This window comes from Symphodus melops (genome assembly GCF_947650265.1).
Source record: "Symphodus melops genome assembly, chromosome: 20".
NCBI classification, from domain to species: Eukaryota; Metazoa; Chordata; class Actinopteri; order Labriformes; family Labridae; genus Symphodus; species Symphodus melops.
The window spans coordinates 3,792,434-3,818,362 of NC_136710.1; the positions used below are offsets into that span (position 1 = coordinate 3,792,434).

The 25,929-nt window shown below is 41.5% G+C and overlaps 2 protein-coding genes across 2 annotated transcripts in view; one reads left to right on the forward strand and one right to left on the reverse strand.

Moving 5' to 3' along the window:
* Positions 1-3,845: 3,845 nt before the first annotated feature.
* Positions 3,846-7,162, forward strand: LOC306841640 (uncharacterized protein; the record flags this gene model as incomplete). The annotated part of the gene is made up of 1 exon (XM_079371587.1): positions 3,846-7,162. The coding sequence occupies one exon, from the start codon at positions 3,846-3,848 to the stop codon at positions 6,972-6,974; it is 3,129 nt and encodes a 1,042-aa protein (XP_079227713.1). The 3' UTR covers positions 6,975-7,162.
* A 1,156-nt stretch (positions 7,163-8,318) lies between these two features.
* Positions 8,319-25,929, reverse strand: part of ndrg2 (NDRG family member 2) — a 31,346-nt gene continuing 13,735 nt past the window's right edge. The window contains exons 2-16 of the mRNA XM_079371700.1: positions 20,284-20,366; positions 17,240-17,281; positions 16,419-16,524; positions 16,131-16,251; positions 15,463-15,525; positions 14,284-14,344; positions 13,917-14,003; positions 13,636-13,692; positions 13,441-13,544; positions 13,309-13,347; positions 13,146-13,197; positions 12,620-12,667; positions 12,499-12,534; positions 12,069-12,120; positions 8,319-11,778 (exon numbers count right to left, since the gene is read on the reverse strand). Coding sequence (XP_079227826.1) covers positions 11,615-11,778; positions 12,069-12,120; positions 12,499-12,534; positions 12,620-12,667; positions 13,146-13,197; positions 13,309-13,347; positions 13,441-13,544; positions 13,636-13,692; positions 13,917-14,003; positions 14,284-14,344; positions 15,463-15,525; positions 16,131-16,251; positions 16,419-16,524; positions 17,240-17,281; positions 20,284-20,355 — 1,104 coding nt within the window. The 5' untranslated portion in view covers positions 20,356-20,366 and the 3' untranslated portion in view covers positions 8,319-11,614. The remainder of the gene's footprint in view (positions 11,779-12,068; positions 12,121-12,498; positions 12,535-12,619; positions 12,668-13,145; positions 13,198-13,308; positions 13,348-13,440; positions 13,545-13,635; positions 13,693-13,916; positions 14,004-14,283; positions 14,345-15,462; positions 15,526-16,130; positions 16,252-16,418; positions 16,525-17,239; positions 17,282-20,283; positions 20,367-25,929) is intronic.

Here is a 25,929-nt window from a genome sequence, read left to right on the forward strand (position 1 = left end):
CAATATTAAAAAACTTTCTTTTCAGATTTTGAACTGAAGTCTCGCCACCCACCTTATGGTCACTTGTCTTTAATTTAAGTTTATCTTCAGACCAACCAGCACCCCATAATGTGTACTTAACAGACCCCTTTCATTTGGTGTATTCAACTTTAATACATTTTCCTGTAATACTTCTTGCGATATTATTTTGAAGGTAAATTCACTTTTCCTGTCTACAATAACTTGACAGGAGGACGTTATCTTTCCACAGAATGGCATCTCAATGCAAACAGACCGGTTGTTCTCGCCCAGCCCAACACTGGGGGGGGTGTGGTGGTGCTGGTGTGTTGATGGATGAGGAAACTCAGCAGGCTTTTTCAATCGGACAAAGACTTTGAAATTTGAAATGAATCATAAGAGCGTAAATACAGACGAGACACTGAAACAGTCCGCAGCAAAAAACATAAAGTTACAGGCAGAGAGAAAGTAGGATTAGCAAAAACACTACAATTTGCATTAAAAGAGAAAAAAAAAATCTGTTGTCAAATCTGGTCAGACATTCAAGGAGTCACGCTAAAGACATGGACATCCATGTCTTTCATTATAGATTCAAAAACATTCAAGGACAGCGGCTCCTTGATGAAAGTTATCAGATCATACGAACACTCAGGGCAGCTCCAGATGGACCTTCAGAGAGAGAAGCAGTGATTGTTTATGCTCCTTAAAAGGGAAAGTGAATGCAAAAAAACGTGTCTTTATAGTTTATTTAAACACTGGGTTTGTATTAGTTATAATGCAATATGACATCATTTACATATTTACAGTACTACCATGCAAACAGTCATGATATCACAGCCGTTCAGTAATATTTAGAGGCACAGTTGCAATATTTGTCCACTAGATGTCAGAATATCTTTAAAGCCTGTAAATGAGAATCAAGCTTATGTTAGTCATGTTGGTATATATTTTTATTATTGCTGATTTCATAAATGGATTTACTATCTTTAAAATGCCTTAATAAGAGACCATTCAAACAATGAAGTGCATTATACCACAGAGAGTTCGGTCTGCTTATTTTGTAAAGTGTCTTCAGATGACGTTTTGTTATGTCGTGGTGCTATGCAAATAAAGCTTGACAGATAGGTTGTTTAACCATTTTTGACTGAAATAATACTGGAGAATAGTCCCTGTACTTGATGTAATCTAGTGTGCAATGATCCATGGAAAGACAGGTTTACCAAAAAGTCTAGTTTTCATTTGAATTGAAGAAATCTGACATAAGAGTCAAAGGACAGTCACTTTTAACAGAAAGTCATGTGATTGTTAGCAGAGTGAAAGAAAAAGAAACACCCTGGAACAAAATAAAAGATGTAACGCATGACGGGACTTTTGCTATCAGCCCTTCTCACGACATTTGGTCGTCATTAATTCCTCTTTAGAAAAGCAGAGAGCAAGACAGAAAGTTCAAACAGCAGCAGGTAGTAAAAGTTTGATGCGGTGAGCTTTTAAAACTGATCTGAGTGCATTTCCTTGTTACAATGTATCTGTGTCAACGAGTAACATGTTTAATGTAGTGGTTTAGTCAAGACCACCCTAACCAAGATCAAGACTAAGACCAATACAGGGCAAGACCAAGGCCATAAATATCATTGAAAATCTTCATCTTGTGTTCAGAGCCTCTCACTCATTCAGACCACAACAACAAGAAGGTTCCAGCCATAACCAGGGGAAACATTAATTTAAAATGTTGTTTTACACTCAGCTGTTTCCTTCTAATCCCAGTAGTGATGTGGAAAAATGGCCTGTCAGTGGTGGTCTTTACTGGTCTTTATACAGGGGCGCTTCTAGGGTCTGTTGGGGCCCTAGGCAAACATTCATCGGGGGCCCCTCCAACCAGTGTCTATTATTATTTCATAGCAATAATGCATGCAACACTAAACAGTGCTTTGAGAGTAAGTGCTTTCAGATGGGGCCCCATTAGGGGGGTTTCCTGTCATTGCAAAATTTGTACATTTTAAGGCAATGCTGTGGTTTAAAGTTTGTCAGCCGTTGGGGGCCTTCTACTGGTCTGGGGCAACAAACAGTTGTCTGCCTTGCCTGTTGACAAGCAGCACCTCGGTCTGGGGTCTGGAATCTGGAGTCTGTCCAATCTCAGGTCCAGACAAGATCAGTGAAAAACGTTGACTTTCCGAGACGAGACTGTAAAAATTGGTCTTGGTCTTGACACCAAGAGTATTTGAGAACTACAACATTGGTTTAATGACATTTCTAAATATACAGATGAAAGTTGACTGAAGGAAAAGTTAGTTTCCAGTTTGGGTAAATGTCTCTTACTTGTCTGTAAAGCAACATGTTGCTGAGACAGAGTAAAACAACCCCAGGTGGTTCAGTGTTTTTTCTGCTTTTTTGGTAATTTCATTGACTTTTATTCCCACAGCCAATGGAGAGTCTTTCATGTAAAAACAACAACTTTCTTTTGCAGCTCTTTTTAAAAAGCAGATAATTTCAAGATGTAAGTTGAACGAGGAATAATGTTTTTGTTTAAAAATTGCAATGGAGTTTCACTTTCATTGCCATCTGCAAACACCATTGAACAAAGTTGTTGTCTTTGTGTGTTCTGTTTTAATAATGCATATAAGGTCAAGCTAGTATTATAATAATAAAATGTATGATTACAATAACCAACTCGGTTTACAAGAAGTCTCAGGTTTGGGTCTTGGAATTTCCCTCGGTGCGTTGTGTGGGCGAGGCTGGCGAAAAAGAAACCATAACAAAGGCACATAAAAGTGGTGCACAACTGCCCCAGGTATTCTCAGCGCTCATCATCTTTTCCAGCTTGTTAACAGGTGAGTTTCAAACTTCAGTAACAGTTATTGTTAATGTGTTGAAATTTAAGGGAATTTGCTGGATTTATACGAACAAAAAGAGCTAGAAAAAGTTTAAAAATAAACTTTCCAGTTTTTATTTAATATCTCAATTAGTAAGACAGTATAAAGCCAAGCTTGTTTATGTGATTTTTATTATTAATTAATGAACTAACATCCCTTCAGTATATACTTTAAGAGAATCTGCTGCCTTGCTTTGTCATGTCCTGTAACGCTAACTTGTGTGTTTTTAGTCTTGTTTTGAAGGTGCATTGTGTCGTTTTGGTAGAGAAATGTGAAACTTAAAGAAACGTAAAAATTCTTTGGAACATGTTGATAAATCTAAACTTAAACTGTTCTCAGAGGAAAATGTGTTCCCTCTAACACTGTTTGAAGATATGAAATGCTTCGTGAGAAGTTACGCTTGTTGGTCCGCACCAGTGAACCCGTAACTCTCCGGTTCTATGCTTTTTATCTCTACACTGTGTTCAGGCACCCAGAGTTTCCTTTGAGTTAAGTTTGTGAATTCAGTTCAGTAAATATAGCATTGAGTTGTTTCACTTCTTCAACCATCAAAATTTAACCACAAAATCTCCACAGTGCATCTGTAATGATATGTAGAAAAGTGTGATTATTGGTTTTTAATGGGCCACCCTGTTTGAATGTATTATCATGTGTTTTAAACATTTAAGTCAAAGACACATTTCTATCTTTGAGTGTAAAATTATACATTAAAGTAATTATTTTCAGTTTCAGTCTACACAGATGTGTTGTGCAGATCATTTTGTACTAATACAACTATACACATAAGACTTTACTGGAGAAGCCAGTTGCGGTCCGATTTGGACTGGATTGCAGCTCTTTGTTTGTAGGAAGGTGTGTCTGTGTTGAAAGAAGTAATCTAAAGTCTTAATCTTTTTCCATTTATTTTTTTAGCAGATTTGACAACTGGTCAACAACATGGATGATTCTGAGACAGATACTGAAGATTTGTTTAGCAGCATGTTCAGAGCTTTAGTCCTTGCTCACAGTCAGTCGACACCAAATATTGATGAGGAGCGTCTGCTGAACAAGCTTAGAGGGCTGGTCACAAACATCGAATGGAAACCAAATGATGCTGCTGAGTTGTTCGCTGCTCTCTTGAAGCGCTTCGAGTCAACAACAAATGACCGCTCTCATTTCCACTCATGGATGATGCAAATGTTGCACTGCATCGAGAGTAACTACATCACTCCCACTTGGCAAAAGAAAAAGACACTAATGGAACTGGTTGGAGACAAGAACGTGACAGATGAAGAACTCAAAAAATGTCTCGCAAAGGACGACGAAAAAACACTGGAAGAAATTCTTCAGGAGATCCGCCAGGAAAAGTTAAACCAAATTGATGAAAATCTTTTAAGTAAAGTGAAAGACATTGTATCATCAGTTCATAAACATCTTGCAGGCAAGTGCAACAATGCATCACAGGAGACTGGCTTAAAAGAAGATCTGCTGAAGCTCTGTAAGGCAGTAGAAAAAGTCAAGAAATACAGACCCAGACTGACGCAGATGGTGAGCTGGTGTATAATGGCTCTTTCCAACACAGGTTGGTTAGTTCAGGTTGGCACTGGAGAGGGAAAGTCGTGTATCGTGGCCATGTTTGCTGCTTTTCGAGCAATGCCAGGGAAAACGGTAGACGTCATGTCCAGCTCGTCAGTTCTTGCAGAGAGAGATTTAAAGGAATGGGAAGGTTTTTATAAGGAACTGAAAGTCACCGTCAGCTGCAACTGTAACAAACAAGATGAAGCATTAAAGAAATGCTTTGAGTCTCAGGTTGTTTATGGTACAGTGGAGGACTTTGCCGGAAACTGGCTCAGGCACAACTTTCAAAGGAAGGACATATTTGGGCAACGGAAATTTGAATGTGCAATAGTGGATGAGGTTGATTCCTTGATGCTAGATAAAGGTCTTCATATGGTGTATCTAAGTAGTGAAATGCCTGCTTTGCAACACCTCAGTCCACTCTTGGCATTCATATGGACCACTGTTAATCAGTACAGCGAGATTGGCAGAGAAACAACTGCAGAACAAGAAATAAAACAGGCCATACGTTACACACCGTGTGATCTGAGCCAAGATAAAGGTATTTGCTATGTACCAGGCTTCCTCTCAGATTTGGTTGAATCTAAGCTCAAGGTTTGGATTAAAAATGCCTTCATTGCTCAAACCATGTCAGCAGATCATGAATATGTTGTTGAAAAACATGGGGTAGTGCCTGTCGACTACAGCTGCACAGGTGTTATTGAAAACAACATGAAATGGACGGATGGGCTTCAGCAGTTTCTTGAAATGAAACACGGGTCCAAACTGAGTGACATGACAGCCGTTACAAACTACATGTCCAATGTTGGCATGCTTCAGAAGTACGGAGATCAGATCTTTGGAATTTCTGGGACTCTTGGCAAACAGGCAGAAACTGAAACCTTGCAGAAAATCTACAAAGGAATCAAAACATGCCAGATACCAACATTCAAGCGCAGGAAGCTGTTTGAGGTTGAAGGAATGATTGTAGAAAGTGAAGATAAATGGATTAAGACGATCTGTGATGTTGTAAACAAGCAAACCAATCCTACACCCTTCAGGGGTCCGAGAGCCGTCTTGATCATCTGTGAGACCATCAGTCGAGCAAAGGTTCTCCACCAGGCTTTAGATAAAGTCTCTAAGAAAAGGCTTTATGTAAGCAACAACAGTGACAATACTGCAATTTTTGCTTATAATCTTAAAGCAGGAGAAGTCATCATAGCAACTAACCTTGCAGGTCGGGGAACAGATCTTAGGGTTTCTGAACCAGTGAATACAGCTGGAGGATTGTTTGTTGTGCAGACCTTCCTGCCGAAAAATGCCCGCGTCGAGGCCCAGGCGTTTGGCCGCACTGCTCGACAAGGAGCTCCTGGATCTGCTCAACTCATCATCTGCTCCAAACATCTGTCAGAACCACTCCAGTTGCTTACTTTGTTGAAGAAACTTGAGTCTTGTCTGGAGGATATTATAGATGTCACTTCAACACTTCAGGTTTTATTTTTGAGGGTTTTAAGAATCTATCAAAGAGGTATTGGTGGTGGTCAACTTCTGTCCTCAATGCTGTCAGATATTTTGTCTGAAAACTCAAATTCAGAATTAAAGACAGTTAAAAAGATGAGAGATAAGTCAGTAGCTGAAAGACTAGCTAGCTTCTCAGAGAATGATATCCCACAGATAAGGAAGAAGGAAGAGCTCTTCAACCGGTATCTGGAGATTCTTGAGGAAGTGTACAAAAGTCAGGGCAACAAACCAGAGGATTCTTATTTGTCTGCACTGAATGAATTCTGGGGAATGTGGCTGCTCACAAACTTCCAGGTGGACCAGTCCAGTCCAGTCTTAAAAGAGACGTTGAATAAAGACCTTAAAAAAGCTGTGGAAATGCTCAACCAAAGAGAATCACCGTTATCAAACCTCCACCACTACACTGCAGCTGGAAATGAGCTGCGTGAAAAGGGACGTCTTGCAGAGTGTATCCAGATGTACACAAAGGCCATCGAGACAGATCGCTGTTGGGCGGCAGTTGCATATTACAACCGTGCTTTTGCATCTTTAGCTCAACAAAACGGTCGTCAGGATCCAAAATGCATCGACCAAGCTCTGGATGATTTGAAGAACGCACTGAAGTCTGTTGAGTTGTACTGCGAGCAAACTGAGGTCATGTGTAGATACTCAAAGCACCAAATCCAGGGCCTGAGATCTGAGAGTCACATGCAAGCCAGAAGAGAAGTGTGGCGGTGTTTCAAGGCAAACATCTATGAGGCCATCAAGAAGGTAGACAGGGCCAGTGACTTAGGTGGGACTGTGAAAGTGGAGGAGAGTCTTGTCTACTTCCTGGTTCCACTTGTGCATTTGCTGCGCTTGTCAATACTCTCAACTCAATCATTGTCAGAAATCTATTCCAGAGACCCTCTGAAGATTCTGCAGCTCATCAGTCATCCCTCCTTTGACATTGTCTTTGAACTCAGATGTCTTGAATCTCTGGGCCTGACTCATGTCTATACTTTAGACACTCTGTTCTCCCTGGGTGGATTTTTCTCAAAGATAAAAAGGAAATTGTTTTCTGACTCCTGAAGGATGACAGGAAATGTAGATCTTTAGCAAACGGGAACTTAAAGACAAGGCCCATGCACCACCAGCTTGCTGTGGCTTTTTAAGCTAACCTCTATCTTTCCTCATCAGACTTGTGTCTGTCTTCAGAAATCATGTGATACCAAAGGAACTGAAACTCAGAGGAAGAAAAAAACCCTGTCATTAATTTTATTTTTTACATGTTCATCCACACAGACTCCTGTTCAGTTTTATGGTAAAACTTATGGTAAAACTGATGTCGTTGATTCAAATGAGAAAAATTTAATATTTTTACAAATATCTTTTTTATTGTGCTTTTCACATAAATCTCTATATTTAGCAGTTTAACATTTGTTGTGTCTTTTTTTTTTTTTTACCAGTTTCTACTATATTTTGGTTTTCAGATTATTTAGTTAATTCATCATTTATATTCATTAAATGACAGAATAGCATTAACAGATACTGACTATTCATTTACATTTTATTCTATGCAACATTTTAATGTTTTAAAAAGCACTTAAAACTCTGAAACATTTTTGCATTGTAATTACAGATTTTTTAGATAAAGTTGCATGTATGTGAAATTTCAAAAGCACTTTGTGATACCATCTAAACCATTTTCATTGCCACTTGAAGAATACACACATCTACACAGTTTAAACATTTAGAAAACAATTTAATTGTATGATCAAATTCTATGATTTAGAAATTTGAGGCTGCAGAACAATGCTGAGGGGTAGGTAGATAAAGTCATGTTATTACTGCCACTGTGTGGTCAAAATGATGCATCAGAAGTATACATGAATAGATAATATAAATATATTACATATAATAATGAATTTAAGAACAAATATTAATACATGTATACAGAGGTGTAGTGTGGGGTTTTTGCTGGTACACTGATTATACCCACTTCTAAATCTCCTTTGATTCACACCATTCATTGACTGACAATATTCAGTGGTATGCTGATATATTTTTTTCATAGGATGGTGAAGGAATGACTCTCCATACTCTGCCTCTAATTGGCTAGTATACACTGACTAAATATTCAAAAGGGGTCTAAAAAGCCACTGTGTTCTCAACAGATGCCGTTTATCATTTGATTGACAGACTCAGTAAAAGACTCATTCTGGGGAAAAGCTAGCTAGGAAGCTAAGAACAGCTACTTCTTCAGGCACCACTTCACCACTATATGAGAAGTCAGTTGGAAACCTGATGTGTGTGTTTGTGTGGGACAGAATAAAACAAATAAACACAAGTATGGCAAAGGTAAACTGTCATAAACAAACATACTTTTTCCTTTACATCAAAAACATTTGAACTTGCACGACAGTAGACAGGATGTTTCTTATAACCTTTTATTAATATTTAAGGTTGCTTTTTTTTAGGATGTCCATTGTATTACACAGAGAAATTAGCCACACAAGTAAATCTGATTGTATTCTCTTTACCTTTTATCTTTTTTTTTAAAATTGTTATTCATTTTATTCTCCCTTATCAGCTCTAAATGCTAAAAAAGTTACACAAGAACTATCACACGGTTAACTAACTTGTGAGCACATCTGGACGGTAAAACTAACACTTCACATGGGTAAGAACCCGAAAAAGAAAATTCCAGAAACGAAAGGGGGGAAAGAAAAATATGATGGAAGAAAAAAAAAAAGAGACAAACAAAAGACAAATTGGACAAGCATTTACAATCGCACAGCCTTGCTCAACTCTGAACAAAAAAGTACCGCTCCTCTTCCTTATTTGGCAATTTTATTTCCTAGACTCCGCCCATTATCCCTTATTTGGTAAATGTTCCAGCACCCTGTTGTTTGAGTCTAAATTGAAGTCTGGACAAAGCCAAACATTTACATTCTACTCTTCAGCCTTCTGCAAAATGACCAAAGGTCCCTAAACATGGCAGCATCGAGGTTTTACACTTACAGCACAAATCATGTTAACTTTACGATTTACGTTACTTTTATTTAACGCAACAGTTGTTAACCTTTTAAAGGCTGGTTGTGAACTGCACTGTGTGATGGGCCAGAGGGGATGTTACCAACAGATTACAGTTGTCATCATTAATACCTCCCATGTACCATATTATTGAGATCTCCAATCTGAGGCCCTTCATCTGACTCTGCTCGGTCTCTGCTTCATCAAATAAATTTAGGAGAAGAGAACTAGAAAGCATATGACATAGGCAACACTAAAAATGATACTGCTTATTTCACTCAAAAAAAAAAAAAAAATCTGATGCAACAGTGCATCAGAAAAAAATAGCCCACACATGCACTCCAAGGGTATCAGTTCGGGTCCAACTAGGGCCACTTTTAAGAGTATGGTCCTTCTAAAAATAGCTACTCAATGTAGGGCAGTGGTAAGCTTTGTTTATTTGCATTTGAAATATCACTTAACAAAATTGGATTCAGTGAGACACTAAAAAAGATGCTAGCTAGGTGCACATTTAGCTCACATCACTGCTCATGGCAGGATTTGGACAGAAACACTACCCCCCAGAAAAACTCAGCCTCTTATTTTTGGCAGTAAGAATTCTTATTGGCGGCCAATTTCAATTGGCGGTTTTCATTCTCATAACAGGCTAAATATTTGAAGCTGACACTGGGGTCGTTCCAAGAGGGTGCAGCCCTAGTTTTACTTTCTTATTCTGAGTGTTTTGGCAGTGAAGGGGCTGGTACATTGTCATCAATAAGTCACAGGGGGCATTATTGGTCTCAGCACGAATCAAAACTAAAGTTTTCTATAGGACCCTGGCCCTCTTTGCTGCATTACTTGTGCTTATAGGATACAAGGACTTCCACTCACCACACATATCTTTCCTCAGACATACGCACACATTGCAAACGATCACATACAAACACAATTCTCCTGACCCCTTTAGCTTAAAATAAAGCTGCTCGCTGATAAGAGTGTGTGTTCAATATACCTCACTTGAAATCAAGTATGCTAGCTGGTTATTTTAGGAGGTATCCACGGGCAAGTCGAAGAGCTTACGAGATGATACGCAGTAATCCTTTCTGGCCACGCGTAATATCCGTGCTAGCATGCTACTTTAGCGATCTAATGCTTCATGTTCAGTCGTTCATCGTACGTGAATATTATGTCACACAGTGCAAGACTGCCACCAATATTGGAAGCACTATTTTTGGGCCATGTCCCAATTTAGGGGCCATGTTGCACTCCGAAGATCCATCAAATGCAGACGACAAAAGCGTCCTTCTAATCCTGGCGACTAAAGGATCCATCCTGTGCATTCCTTTATAGCCTAACATATCCTGAGATTCATTGAACGCCAATTCAAATGAGATGGCGGATTCTGAAGTGGTCGAGTAATACACTTTCTAACAGGAAATCCTCCGCAAACCAGACGGTCTCCTTTCACTTTGGCCTGGGCGGTCTACACAGGCGACAAAGTGTTAGCCTTAGTAAGCTAGGTCTTTCAAGGATTGGGGCCCCTGAATTGGGACACAGAGAGTTTCACTACAGGTACAAGCTAGCCAGCTAAAAGCAACACAAAATCTCTCAGTCTCACATGTGCTTTTCTCTCAGTACTCCATGTTAGCCAAACACGTAAAGCTAACAACGCAGCACACGTACACGCATACGCACCCAAATCCAAAATATAAAAGAAACATATTATCCAGTCAATATTCACATGGGCTGATAACAGACATGCACTACCCAAACTGTCCAAAAGAAGAAGAATTAGCAAAAGAAAAATAAAAAGCTTCCTGCCCGAGTCCTCATATCAACGGGAAAACAAAACGGTCACTTATAGACGGGGCGAATGGAAGACATAAACAACCTGGCAACATCAAGGAGGAAGTAGTCACTATAATGGCTCTCATTGGCTGTTACCACACAAAAAGGTCAACCAACCAGTAGCTTTGGCCCCTTGCTGAGGCAGGTTACAGTTAAGAAAAATTAAATCCGATTATAAGAAGAAAAAAAAAACACAGTAAAAACTAGCTTAAAAAGTAGTAGACACACATTGTTATATCTGCTATAGTATTTTTTTTTATCTATGTCATTTTAAACGCATTGCTTAATAAAGAGAAAAGTGTTACAGTTTTTTTCTGTTACATCATAATCATCATCATCATTAGCTGTAATATCATCATCGAGAACATTATCAGCATCAAGAACATTGTCATAATCAGGATTATTACTAATGGTTAATGTAAAGTGTGCGGTCTCTATAGGCCTCCTTATCTAAATTAAAGGGCTCTATTGGCTGCTCAAATAGAGGGAGGAAGAGAGGACTGGTGTCTAATCTTACCACCCTTTTTTTATATAAATCTTTTTTGATTATTTTTAGAACAGCCCAATCTGTAGTTTACAGCTGGAAAACAGATGCGAGGAAAAGGAGTGGACTTGTATGTGGTGTGTAAAGTGTGAAGATATTCCTCAGAAACCTTTCCCTCCCTCTCCTCATCTGTTTTCCTATCTTGCTCTTGTGGGGAATGATGGTACAGTAGTTGTTTAGTGACACATAAGTAACCCATTCATCTTGTTCCTGCGTTACTATCACGCTTCATCTTTCCCTTCCTTCAGCCCTTCACATCTTCTCACTCACTCTCTCTCTCTCTCTCTCTCTCTCTCTTTCACTAATTTTTATTTATTTTTTTGCTTCAGCAAGACACCTCCATCGTTTGGGAGGGGCTGGGCGGCATCTGACCGCCCTGCGAGCCCTGGGACAGGGTGCGAGAACGAGAGCGGGACCCCTCCATGGAGTAAGAGGAGGAGAGGGAGGTGGTGCGTGAGCGGGACAAGCGGGTCATGCAGGATGAAGCCACTGTGGAGGGAAAGAAATACAGAAAAGGATTAGATTTATTAGGAAAGCTACTAAACACTGAAAGAATACGCCTTCATTATGATGTAGCAGTTTAGTCTACATTTACAAGATCTTGATTTGGACCACTATGGACCACTATCTCACAGGAAGAATAAACTCCACTGGGATTTGGCTTCTTGTCTTGCTCTTTTCACTGGATTTGTTAAAATGTGTGAATGAACATTTTGAGCAGGCACATTCAAGCCCTCTGAGTTTATAACATGACGGATCATTTTGTATATAAAACTTACTGTAGCCCATTCCCTGGATGAAGTACTTGAACGCCTCAGTCAGTTTTGCTGGCTGCAAATACAAAGAAAAAAAAAAGTTTTACATTCAGGTTAACTTACAAGTAAACCATTCTGCTGTATCACATAGATATAATTATGACTCATGTAGCAGCCAAGTGAAACTTTAATTATTTGAATGAAGGTCTGCTCAAACATTTAGATTTGATCAAGTGGTGTGTTTGGTTTGGTTTTGTTCAATTTGCAAAAAAAATTAATATTGTTGTTGATAGCTAACACGAGGCATAATATCAAGTGACAGCATGTTTTTTGTTGTGTTTTTGTGTTGAAGGCCCTGTGTGTATCTGGTTTGACATGTATGTCAAACATTTTTACATCTGTGTTTTAAATCAGACTGAAAGTGTTTTTTGTTGTTGTTGTTTTTGTTGGCTACCTGAGTCAGCTGAGGGAGACCACCGGCGTCAGCCATCTGTGAGGGACGGAGAGAGGAAGTCAAGAGATGTATGCAAAAAATACAACGAGCCAATAAAGGATGGATATGATTGGTTAGTTACCTTTAGGAATGAGGTTGTTGTTGGATCCATTTTGCTGTTGCACTCCACCTAGTGGTAACAAAAGGGAACACTTGATAACGCTCTGCTCAAACAGCAGAAAAAGAAAAAGTCTACATAACAATAAAAACATTCATTCAGTGCACCTGGTTGTCTGTCAGTGCCTGTAATCTCCATTTTCCAAATCTGGTCTATTTCTGTTTGAATAAGTAAACTATCTGGCTTAATGGAAAAGCTCTCAGACACTCCCACTCTTATTAGCAGAGAATTGGTATTTTTTCGAATGTGATTGGGCAAAGGACGCTGTCTGTCATGTTCACGTCTTTTTCTCCAATAAACTTTATTAACACAGCACCATTAATATACAGTAACTATATATCTGAAACTTTACCCCAGCCATGTAGCTAACTGACCAACACAGTGAGTGTTACTCCATATAAGGTCGTTGTTGGACACATCTTGGATAAACCAAACATATCTTAGACTTAGAAGGATCACATCAGACATAACGTGAGTGACCAAGACTTACGGCTGCTTCTTCATATGGAGCTTGATCTCCCACCACCAGCATCACTGGGCATCTGAGGGTGTCAGAAGATAAGATCAGGGGTTTGGCTTTGACAATTTTCACAGCTTTTTAAAAAAAAATTCTTCAAAAAAAAAAAAAGGTAAAAGTTTAAGAAGGTTTTTACTTGAAGCTGCTGTTGCGGTCGATGTTCAAGTCTCTGCGACTGGAGAGAGAAGAAAAGAGTTGTTGTTGTTGCCTGTTTGATGTGAAGTGTAAATGTGTTTATCCAGTGATGTGTGCAGCTGTGTTTTTGAACCTGTTGTAAGTCTTCCAGAGGAGCTCTATGTTGATCAGATTAGAGGCTTTGGAGATGCGCTCTCTGTGAGACTGCACTAGATCTGTGTTTGATGACAGCTCCTCCTACAGAAAGATACTTGTTTAAAAACACATTTTCAAACTGCAACCAAAAAAAAAAAAAAAAAGGTCAGGAAATGGTTTTGTATTTTAATACCTGACTGAAAAGGTGGGACAGGATCTGCTCTGTGAGGGAGGAAGTCACCGAGCTGAGCTGGAGGACGAAGGAGAAACCGACGCGACTGGTCATCATTTATAAAATGTAATGTGATAAACAACGACTCAGTCAAATCAACCTCGGGACAAAACCATGCAGACATAATGTCATAAAACTCAGGACAGTGATTAAATTAGATTCAAGTAGTAAATGTTTCTGTCCAGTCGGTAATGCTGTCTGGTCTAGGAAAGGAAATGAAGAAGGATGTCAAGGAAAGGTACCTTCTGAGCGGCCCAGTCGATCCATCCTCGGGCGTTGGTGTCGATGTTGACCAGAACCAGACCCTCCACTGAATCTGGGTTTGCCATCTATAGAGAGGGACAAGAAGGACAGCACAGATGAGACATGTGGACATGTTCAACTCTGTAAATAGTCCAGATTGTACATCAGTCAGGGTTATGGATAAAAAATAAAAAATAAACACTTTTCAGATACGATAAGGAACAACACGCCAGCGTTGTAGTCAAGACCATTATTATGCATGAAGTCATGAGCCGTTTTCCTTCTTCGTCTTGATTTCAAATCTGGATTCCGTCCAGTCTGAGACCGAGACGAGACCTTCAAAAATTGGCAAAAGACGAGACTCACCGCAAACTTGGAGAGGACGTACGCTCCAGCTCCCACACCCACGCCAATGACAGTACGGAAGCTGAAAAAGGACATAACAAGTGGATAACAGAGTATAATGATGGAGCTCACTCACAACTTAAACAACAGACAACTTCATTTTCAGTCTAGTAATTTTAGATCTATAACATGCAAAAAAAAAAATTAAGCTTTCAAAAAATAAGATAAAAAAAGTGTCTAAGATGACGTCTAGTTTTCAAGACAAGACTATCGATCCATTTATCCTCAAAGGTTGAAAGTAGCCAAAAAATGCTGTTTAATAAAAATAAATAAATAAAAAAAGGAAATGGTGGGACTCTCTGTAGAGTCCACTCAAGGACGTAGTCAGATCATGTCTCTCCCAAGAAATTCATTATTTGGCCTATTAATTTTCAATGAAACGTAAATTAATGTGCAAATGAGATTCTTTTCATCCTCAGTGTGCGAGCTGACTCCAGACAGTGCCGTCCTGTCACACTGCAGGAGAGGACGTTTGAGACGCACTGCATGATGGTTACATGTGGAGTTAAGTAGATTAGATTTCCCCGCCCTGTATTTATATAAAAGTCAAAGTGCCAGCAGCAGAAAAACATCGTCTCACTTCAGTAAACTAACACATTGACTTAAAAGGACCCATATTATGTCCTGTTTGGGGTTCATATATCTAATTTATGTTATTTATGTTACACATGTAGTCGGCGGATCTGCTTTGTCGTAATTGGTCAGTCGTTCGGCTTTGTTCTTGGATAAGTCCCGCCCCTTTTACCATATTGGGAATGCTGCAGTCAGTCCGAGGGGAGCTTGTGCTACAACGAGCCAATGGGCTTGAATCAGTGACATCTTTGTCTTGTGATGTCACAAACCCATTTTCATGGGGGGGGGGATGGGGGGCTCGGGACCAAGTGTTTCATGAGGCTAATGCTAACAGGAGGAGGTAGGAGAAGCTGTGTTTCTGAGGACTTTGAATTTTTGCACATAGATGTGTCTAAACATGCACGAGACTCCTGGAAAACACACTGAAGATCATCTAAAACCAGGAAAAGCAGAATATGGGACCTTTAAACATTAGGAAGGATCACAGGGGAATTCCTTTTGTTTGCATTTGCTGAATAGAAGAATGTTTTACAAGTGATGAGGTCAAAAGAAATCCTGTTGGCTCACTTGAAAAACTGCAGGACGGCAGGGATCATCTCTGCGACGGTGTCCATGGAGGGATACTGGTATCTACAACAGAAGAGGAAAGTGAACTGAAACCCAAACCCGATTTTTTATTACCAATTCAAAAAAGGAAAAGTGTTTCCCCTGGCGAAGAAGTGACGTCCACACAGACCTCTTTGTACTTCTCGGAAATGACAAAAGATGATTTCATGTCTTGTGGTTTCACAGTAGGAACATAGGGTAGCTTTTACCCTCAGGGGTTTAAAACCGAGATGACATAGAAGAATAAGCCTCGTTTCCTGGAATCGCCAGCAGGAGTCGAGGGTCACAGTCGCGTTGCCGTGACAATGCGCGAGTCAAAATCCTCCTGAGCCCTTAAAACGCTCACGCGAAGTGATAGAGGAAGTGTCGGGGGAAGAAATGAGAGGAACCAGAGAAAGGGCTGGATTTTATTTAAATCTCTGACGAGAGCGCATTAGAGAGCAGTGAAGAGGGAGATAGGAGCGATGGGACTGTTGGGTATTTTTTGGAGGAGATTAGGTTTAAGCCTTCCGCAGAGGATTGTCTCCATTTCTGAGAAGTTTACTTAAAAAAAAAAAAAAAAAAAAAAAAAGGTTACACGAGGACGGAGGAGGGGACACCGGCACGTGAGTACAGAGTGGATTTCGTACCCGACGGGGTAGGCGGCAGCTCCCTCCTCTTGTCCCGGAGCGTCCACGTGGATCAGGGTGAAATTCTTGACAATCTCCTGCATCTCCTCGAACTTGAAGAGAGGGGAGAAGCAGCTCTTACCTGCCAGGGAGAGAGAGAGAGAAGAGAGAGAGAGAGAGAGAGAGAGAGAGAGAGAGAGAGAGAGAGAGAGAGAGAGAGAGAGAGAAGTCAGAAACGGGAGGTTGAAGAAAAAAAGGGAAATATTTCAGAAGACTAAAAAGACAAAAGAGAGAGAGAAAAAGACTTACTGTCCAGACCCACATCATGGAAAGTCAGGATAGCGGGCCTGCGGGTGGTGCGGGTGCCATGGAGGGTCACATGCAGGACACCATGGGGGGTCTCGATACTGTGCTCCTGCAGAGAGCGCGAAGGAAACCCCAACAAAGTCAATATGCAAGACTGACATTCATTCAGTGAAGTCTCCTTTATCAAACAGTTTCATCCCCCCCCCCCCCCTCTTCCACAGATCAAATCTCAGCTGGACAAGACCTGAAACAGGAAGTCCTGTCCGTCTTATATCACACGATCCATCAGAAGTCCATCGGACTGGACAAGACTTCCTTCCTGGTGCTCTAATAATCAACGTTTGCAGTCGACAAGACAGACCGAGTCTATGACCGGATTCTTCGCTGAACTTGTAAGAAGACATTAGAAGATTTTTTTTCTTTTTTGATTTTCAAGATTTGTTCTTGGGTTTTTCGGTAGAATAGAACGAGTTGGGTCAGATTAGAACCCGGGCCGTCCACTTGGAGGACTACAGCCTCTGGGATGTGCACCCTCACCGCGGGATTTATTGGTTTTTAATCAAGAAAAGCTCCGATGTTGTCAGTTGTTAGCCCACGCACTCCGTCTCCTTTGCACAGATCGCTTTCATGTTTTACGATCAATACCTGCTGCTGAAACCCCATTGGACCATTCTACTCAGACTTATTGATACCCAAAATCGCAGAATCTGACACAATGCTACGGACTATTTGGAACAGTTCCGACACGATTCATGACTTCACACAAACAAGAACTCTGATTGTTCTCTTAAGTCCATAAAGTTCATAAAGACAGGAAGTCTTACCTGTCCCTGGTCCAGCAGTATCCTGGCAGCAGCCTCAGCGTCCTGTGACAAATGAAGAAGAGTTCATCAGGAGACACTAAATCAACTTGAATGGATTTATTCATTTTGGGATAATTTCAGTCTAAAGAATGACAGTGCAGAGCTACACAGAGAATTCAGAGCTGTTGCTTATTTCCAACTCGTCGTCCCAAATTGGGATAAATAGAGTCTAAAATATGCATCTTTTGGTCTCATAAACTACATCGCACTAGGGTCGTTACTTCTTAATAAACAGTTTAGTCTATGTGACCTCGTATAAGTGTCATGATCCAGAACTCAATAATAATCTGTTTTCTTACATTTGCAAACCCAGAAGCTTCAAATTTTTACTTTCATCATATGAACAAAAAAAAAAAAAAAAAAAAAAAAGTAGCCGGCTCTCGTGATTACATACACCAACTTTTAAGTACCTTTTCAGCCAAGGGGCAACAGTGTTTGCACAACTTTCCTACATCAGCTCATTTCTATATCATCTCTGGATCTGTGAAATCTAAAGGATCCAATATTCTCACAAACTATCACGATGAGGAATATGAGGATGAAAACGCGTCTTTTAGGGTCTTTATGGTGTGCATAATTAACGTAGAGAGCATATGGCCTTTGTTTCCTAATTCAAAGCCACTCAGGCCCCATGTGGAGCTCGTGCAGCGGCTCTTCAGAGGAGCAGGTGTTTGTGGGGTTCGGAGGATTAGTCGGAGGAAGTCAGTCAGTGGGAGGTTTGAAAATGGGACGCTCGATTGCAACCTTTGATCCATTTCCCCTCGTTAATGAATTACTAACATCACACGCTCTTTCGGAAATTAGCTCGAGTGGGAAGCAGAAATGGAGGAGGGCGTGTCCTCCTGAAGGCCTGGGTGTTTGGTGGCGAGGCTGTATGATGAAAGGACGCGGGTACGACCCAAAGAAGTCGACCATCTCGCTCAGCACGTGAGGGCCGATGCATGTGGGGTGGAGGCAGGACGTCAAATGACAGATGGACGTCTTGATAATTCTTCTGATTTTTTTTTGTTTGCCACTCACATCCCATCATCGTGTCTCAGACGTCGCAAGTAAGAATGACGACTATAAAGCAAAAGTGAGCATTCATCACCGCAGCAGACCATTGGTGTCTTTCCAGTTTAAATTAAAGGCATACTTCACCCATTTGCATGAAGCTGTGTATCATTAGAAACATGGTAGTAGTGTTGAATGGTCGTGAATCCAGCCCTCATTTTGCCCTGAGGTGAGAAAAATATGAGGGCTGGATTCACGACCATTCAACACTACTACCATGTTTCTAATGATACACAGCTTCATGCAAATGGGTGAAGTATCCCTTTAAGGTCAACGGGAAGAGGTCAACGTTTTTTTGTTTTTTTTTAACATTGAAATGCCAACAAACCATTTGTTGTTGAGTCTTGAATCCTGTCAGCGTGTGGTGATTCTAGATTCTGTCGGGGCCCATCGGCCTCTCCAACCACGATCACATCTACCCGTGTCCTGATGCTCTTCATCTTTCGTTTCTCACTCCCACACAGAGATCTCCTCTTCATTTTCCCCTTCAGTCGTTTTCACTGACAAACTTTGTTTGTTTGTTTTTAACAACACACACACACACACACACATGCCGAGCAGGGCAGTGTTGTCAGACGGGGGCCCATTACAGAGGTTTCCTACTGTCTTTAATACATTATGCAAATACGCAAAATAATAATAATTGGATGACAGTAAACGCAATTTCCAGTAACATAGCTGACCATGTGGAACAATAAGAAGTGTAAAATATATATATTTTTTAACCTTGATGGGAAGTTAAGATTATTTATAAGTAGTTGTACAAACGTTAGCTTCATTCAGCTGATGTGTAAATAAAAGCACGTAGCTCTTGGCCTCTTTCAGTTTTTTTAAAGTAGCTCTCAGATGGAGAAAAGTCAAAAACATAATGACACAAAAAGTGACCTTCTTCTTTTTAGCATCATTCCTTTAATTTGAGTTGCATTTCTCTTCTAAACTTTCCCCGACCACTCACACACACACTCCCAACACATTCACTTCTCACCTCTGCTTGAGTAACTTCATTTCTAGAAACTACAGCGCCCAGATGTTTGAGCAGCTGTTCCACACAGTTACAATGAGTGTGGTTAGACAGAGGCACTGTGGTGACTCAGATATGATTCACTTATGAAGCTCAAATTGGATCTTTGTTGAAGATTTGTCGACATTAAGAGAAAAGAAAAAAAGAAAAGCGGATGGGTTGAACTCTTTGATGAGCTGACAAGCTGCATGAATGATCAATCCTCGACCTGTTCACTAACTCCTAATTACAAGAACACAATAGTGTATATTTTGGCCCCTGCAGCTGTTTTTTTGTTTTTAAAAGTGTTGTAGTTCCCAGTCTGACCAGCAGGTGTCAGCAGTGAGAAACAGACAGCTGTGCTCTGCGTTGCCGCGTCTGCTCGGCAACATCAGCGCGCAGAGCAGAGGAGCTGCTCGTGCTCCCTCGAGGGCTTTGACGTCAACGCACATCCAAGCCAATACTGCAGCTGTACACACACGCACACACACACACACACACACACACACACGAACAGATATGTTGGCAGCACATGTTGACATGTGAAACAGGCAAACCCACATTCATATACAAAGAAAGGACACAACTGGTAACAGACACAAACCAGCCCTCATTTTTTCTGCACTCCTGGGTCACACACGTACACACACACACACACACACACACACACACACACACACACACACACACACACACACACACACACACACACACACACACACACACACACACACACACACACACACACACACACACACACACACACACACACACACACACTTTCTCTGTGGTTTCAGATCAAGCCCATTACACACCGACGACCATGCAACTAACTAAAGCCCTTATGTCTCAATTCTTGGGTGGAAGTCAGCCCTGTGTGCCTGTTGACATGCAGTCTGCAGTGTGTGTACAAACAGTGTGTACGATGTGTGAGCGCTGCATCGTCTCTGACCTTCGCTTCAGCCTGACCCGTGAGTAAAGGCTTCTCCTCCGTGATGGCGATCTCTTGCATTTCTGTCGTCATGGCGTCGCGTCCTGTACAGGCGGAACGAGAGAAGCACAGCATGAAGCACATCTCTTCTGTGTGTTGAAGTGCAACATTAAAACACACGTCACCTGAACTGTCATCGTTCATAAACATACGGCGCTGTGAGGGAGGGAACAGGTGCGCAAAACACACATGAAAAAAAAAAAAAAAAGGCCCACACATGTGGACACAGGCACGCACACACAGCAAGAGATTAAATACAGTATGTAGATGTTTCCTCTGGGATTAACACGGGAGTTAATTAGTGCTGAAATGCTAAAATGTGCAGAAAAGGATTGTGGGTCGGAAGAGTGTTGGAAACACATGAAGCGTATAAAACAACACAGACTGTAAGCTAGCTTTCAGATTTAATGACAAAAAAAAAAAGAGGTCGATATAACAAAGGAAAGGAAGCGGGAGGATGGATTAAAGGCAGGAGTGAGGACATGAGAAAGGAGGACGCAAAGCAAAGCAAGATGAAGGTGTAAAAAAACAACAACACAGAAGGTAGAGACACAAACCAGAGAGGAGGCTGACTGTGACAAATAAGTGACTGATAAGGACGACGAAAAGAGTTTCATCTCAGCAGCTAACTCTAAAGCTAACAGCTAACAGCTAACAGCTAACAGCGCGTGTCACTGTTAGCTTACAGGAGAGGCACATTAACCGGCACGCCCAAAGGCACCAGAAAGGTTGAAGGTCAATTTGAGATAAGTTAATTTCGCGTGATTGATCCCTCCAAACGACGGGCTAACGGAGCCTGTATCCGGGAAAGATTGAAATAAATTAGATTTTTTTTTTTTGTCACCGCTCTCTCAGTTCTCGCCGATAACAAATCACATTATGCAACTTGATGACTTGGGCAGCCATTTTTGTCACATCAGGCTACTAAAGAAGCAAACAGCTCATGTGCTCCCCTGCTTTTTAAAAAAATCCTTCCGTTTGTTTTCGAAACGTTGAGGAAAAACTCTTTTTTTTTTCAAATCTCTCTTGCTGAGGAGTTTGATTGTGATACATCAACAATTTTTCTGTTTCTGAATTGCCTCAAGCTGAAAGGGCATTTTAATAGCACAGGTCGTTACTGTGTCCAGTTCACAGCGTTACATCCACTCTGACATTTCAAGATGAAATAAGGGACCTTTTATTATGTCTGAACAATTCATGCCCTTATAAACTGTGTGTGTGTGTGTGTGTGTGTGTGTGTGTGTGTGTGTCCGTGTGCATTCATCAGAAACTGAAGTGCTGCCCCAGGGGAGCTGTGTCTTAGTTTGTCTCCAACGGAAATGATTCATCAACCTCTGGACCCACAAATACACATAAACGTGCACACACGCACACACACACACACACACACACACACTCGTCACTACACTTGTTTGTCATCCATCTCTCCTCGCCTTCCTTGTACATTCATATATTTATTGCTCCTCTGTTTCAAAGTAAGTGTCCACATTCAATGATTTATTGCCCAGCATGCAGACAGCTGCTGCAGCCTCTGTCACACACAAACACACACACACACACACACACACACACACGTGTCAAATGTTGCAACTTGGTCAGATGATGATGAAGCTATCTGAAATAAATACACAGCAATCACTATTTTAGACTTGCCCACCACTTTCAGTGGCACCTGATTGGTTCTTTCAACACCATGTTTAGTGAATCTGTGAACTGAATACTGATGTATCTGATTTTAGGGGAGGAAAAAAGTACTTGAATCTTAACTTGACCGAGCAGTGAATCCATTGATAAAGAAAAACAAAATGTCAGATGAGTTTTATGAGGAGATCATCTTTAGCTGCAGTCCAGTATTTACAGAATCCTCTGGAGTATATCAGGATCTTTAACGACATTAACACTGACAATCCTGACCACATGACCAACAAATCCAAAACCATTTGAGTGACTGTGTGCTCTTCCTTACTGTCCCCCCCTCCTCCCCCCAAACTCCTCCGTGACCGACGAGCTTATCCAGCCTGTTTCTGGACCGCGGCTTTGCCAAGGACTTTGGTGGCTCCGCTTCAGTTAATGTGCTCGTAGCATCTCGTACATACACAAATACACCAGAGCACATACAAGCACTTCCTCTGGATACCCACACACAGCCGCGTGGATGTACGGAAGCGACGCAACATTTTAACTTCACCCTGGGCTTAATTAAATCAGCGGCGTCTGAAATGAATGACAAGAGGAGATTGTGTGCGTGTGGGTTAAATGCAAATAAGCTGAAACCAATCTATGTGAAAGTAGCTGCCGTTTGCTTGAGCGCGAGCTTCTGAATGTCTCAAAGACTGAGACGTTATACATGAAGATTAGATATTTTTTTAAATAAGCTTCACATTGTTTAGTTTAGTGTTGGCGGCAGGGAGTGATACTGTTGGGTTTCCATTGAAAATATAGTTTTTATAACATCTCTCTGAAGTATCCTGACTGAAATGGGCCGTCTGATTAAAGCTACAAGCAATGAGGAGCAAAGGTGCACAGACTGAATCCAGCCACAGTGAGTGAATTTAGCGTGGGGTCGACCCTTGTAACCCTGCTGGCGTTATTAGCAACAAGGGTCACAAGGGTCCCCGAGCTATAAGAGTGTGAAACAAGTACCACAGAGACACTCTGTTATAAACGTAAATAGCTAGCCAGCTGCTCGCCCAAGAGTAGCTTGAACTCTGACCTCACTGACTGACCCCCGCCCCCCCCTCCCACACACACACACACACACACACTTTATTTATAGGTGGGGCATGTCCTGACATGACTGCAGAGTAAACGTGTACAAATGAGTCTCTGTGTTTATTAATAGGCCTCTGGTATTTCTCCATGTGAGCGTTGGTAAGGACAACTTGTGCTACAAGTCTGTGTGATGTCAATGTGTGAATCTGCACATCCATTTGAGAAAAAAAAAGTACAACATATACTATATAATAATAAGCACAATTTCAGAGTTTTACAGAGTTTTCAGTCAACGAGTTTGAGAAAGGTTAGAATTTGTTTGGCCTCATAAGCTCAACAACCAGAAAATATAACCTATTTTAAATTCTCTATTAGCTCCATTTTTGGGTCTTAAGGAATTCACTATTAAACGGTTGGTTGTCTGTTTGTTTATCAACCAATAGGTGTAGTTAGTCAATGCACTAGGATAGATATCTTGCCCCCAATTTACAGATATTTTGCGAACGCCGCGATCTAAGCTAGCGTTAGCTGCCACTGTAGTCGATGGTTGCGTTTCCACAGCGAGCGCCGCGGTCCATCGCTGGAACCTATTAGCCCCATTACGCTCTGCTCAGGTTTTAAGCTAGTCAACTTTTAATGGCGTACACCGCGGGCACGCGTCGAGCTGGACAGAATGGAACAAACCCAAACAGGAAGTGAGACGAGGAAACGCACGGAGCTGCAGCTACGCTAAGAAAAGCTACGAAGCAGACAAGATGGCACGCAACAGTCACACGACTACGCCGTGCGTTCGGCATTGATACAGGTCTTACATACAGTCGCTCAACTCTACCCCGACACACCCTCTCTCTCCACCACATGTACAGTCTCCTGGTGCTGTAACGTTTTAATCGGCCTAACTCCATCTTCCTTTATCTCTGCCTCTTCCTGTCTCTGAGTCAGTGTGTCTCCAAGCATGTAATAACTGTTAAACTGCACAGTGGGCACCGTCTGTCACCGTTGGAAAAAGACGCAGGGAGATGGATGGAGAGGAAAAGACAGATTCGCATGAAGAGCATTAAGGGTTGGAGAGTTGTAAACCAGGGAGGAGAAACGTTTCCCTCGAGCATGCTTTGCTTCTTGTTCGCCATTTTTCTACGTCCACATTTCAGCTGTCGGACAACAGTTGCTCGGTTCATCTGTTGCACTAAACAGGCTCCTTGTCTCAGATATCAGTCTGCTTTAAATACTTGACCCAGCTGCATTAATCCACTCGCATTCATAATCATTGCAAAGCAATGGCATTTCATTTCCCCACTGTTAGCAGGCCATTTAATTCCAGCCTGTCACAATCTGTTTTCGTCAATCCATCCCTTCATTCCCCCCCCCTCCCCCGGTCCCTCTCCATCCCCCCGACTCCTGCTCCGTCACGCTGACTCCCTTCTCTTCATCCTTTGATGCAATGTCACCACACGGTTACTCTACATTCAGGCTGCCACTCTGAACCCTCCAGAAGCTGATTTTGTTTTTTATTAGGCTGCACAAGGCTTGCCATGATTCACTGGAAAAGCCAGCACAGGATTGGCTGCCACAGGACGATGATGACGCTCAAATGTTTGGCTCAGGCCGACGCTTTTCGGGAAGATAAACATAGAACGTCGAAGTTGAGCGTTTTTAGTGAAGGAGAGTTTTTTTTTTTTTAAAGTGACATTCAGTTCTGTTTAAAGCTTCGACCAAAAGAATAGAAAAAGCCAAATTGTGTCGTTTGATGAATTGGTCCGAAGGCAACTGGACAGGTTGAAGATGTTGAAGATATTTCACCTCTTCTCCAAAAGGCTTCTTTCTAAATGATGTGGCGGACGGAGCGAGAAATGTACGCTTCTGTGGATCGATAGCATGCTAATGATCAAGCATTAGAGCAATTAGCCGAGTCTTCAACCAGTCCAGTTTGAAGCTTCAAATCAACAATAAGCTCGAGCACAGCGTCTAGAAGTGGAGCAAGACGGCACCCGAAGCTTCATATTTTGATAATTTGGGCCCTTTAACCAAGCTGATACTTCACATAGCTTGGCAGATGAGTTCTTGTCAAAGCCTTGCACTTCTGGAAGAAAAGCTCTCCAACTTCAAATGCACTTTTATTTGTCTTTAATCATCTACTACATTGTTGTGCTTTGAGATGATGTAACAAGCGGCTGTCAAACACAGAAAAAAAATAAAAATAAAATTCTCTCTCTCCCTTCTCCATCTGCCCTCTCCCTCTTTATATTTCTCACAGCTTTGCACTTCTTCCCCCGGTCTCTCTCCATCTATCTTTTGTCAAGCGTCTGGCTTTCCATTTGTGTTTCTCTCTTGATTTCTGCCAGTCTCCCTGTCTCACTGCAGGCCTTTGTCTGCAGGAATGAAACGGGCAAACAGTACAGCTGCCACCAGTGATTGCAGCTCGGAAACAAAAACATGTGTCCAGACACCGAGATACACACCCAGACATGTAAACAGGGTGCTGAAGTAGGGCACTGAGCGTTAGCGTCCCCTATATTGAGTATGTAGGCTGACCTGCTGAAAGGTTAAACCTGGGGCATCCAGAGGGGACAGAGGTTTGAATGTGTGAGGCAGTAAATATTGAGGTGTTTATAGCTGCATGACTAAAAGGCAGAGAGCAAAGGAGGACTCAAACGTCAAGGACGCTTGTGGCTCTGGTTCATGTAGACCTGTATTCAGACCCTGACAATTTCTCATTTCAAGAAAGCACTCAATGCACCACGGACATATAAATACGGAAAAAAAACCCAACGTGGAATCAAATCTACTAATCGGTCAGGACTATATAAGGGGCGGAGGTAGAAGCATGCAGTGTCCTTTGTCCCACATATGTATCACCCTGCTGACACACATGCACTGAAACAGTAAGGAGACCCA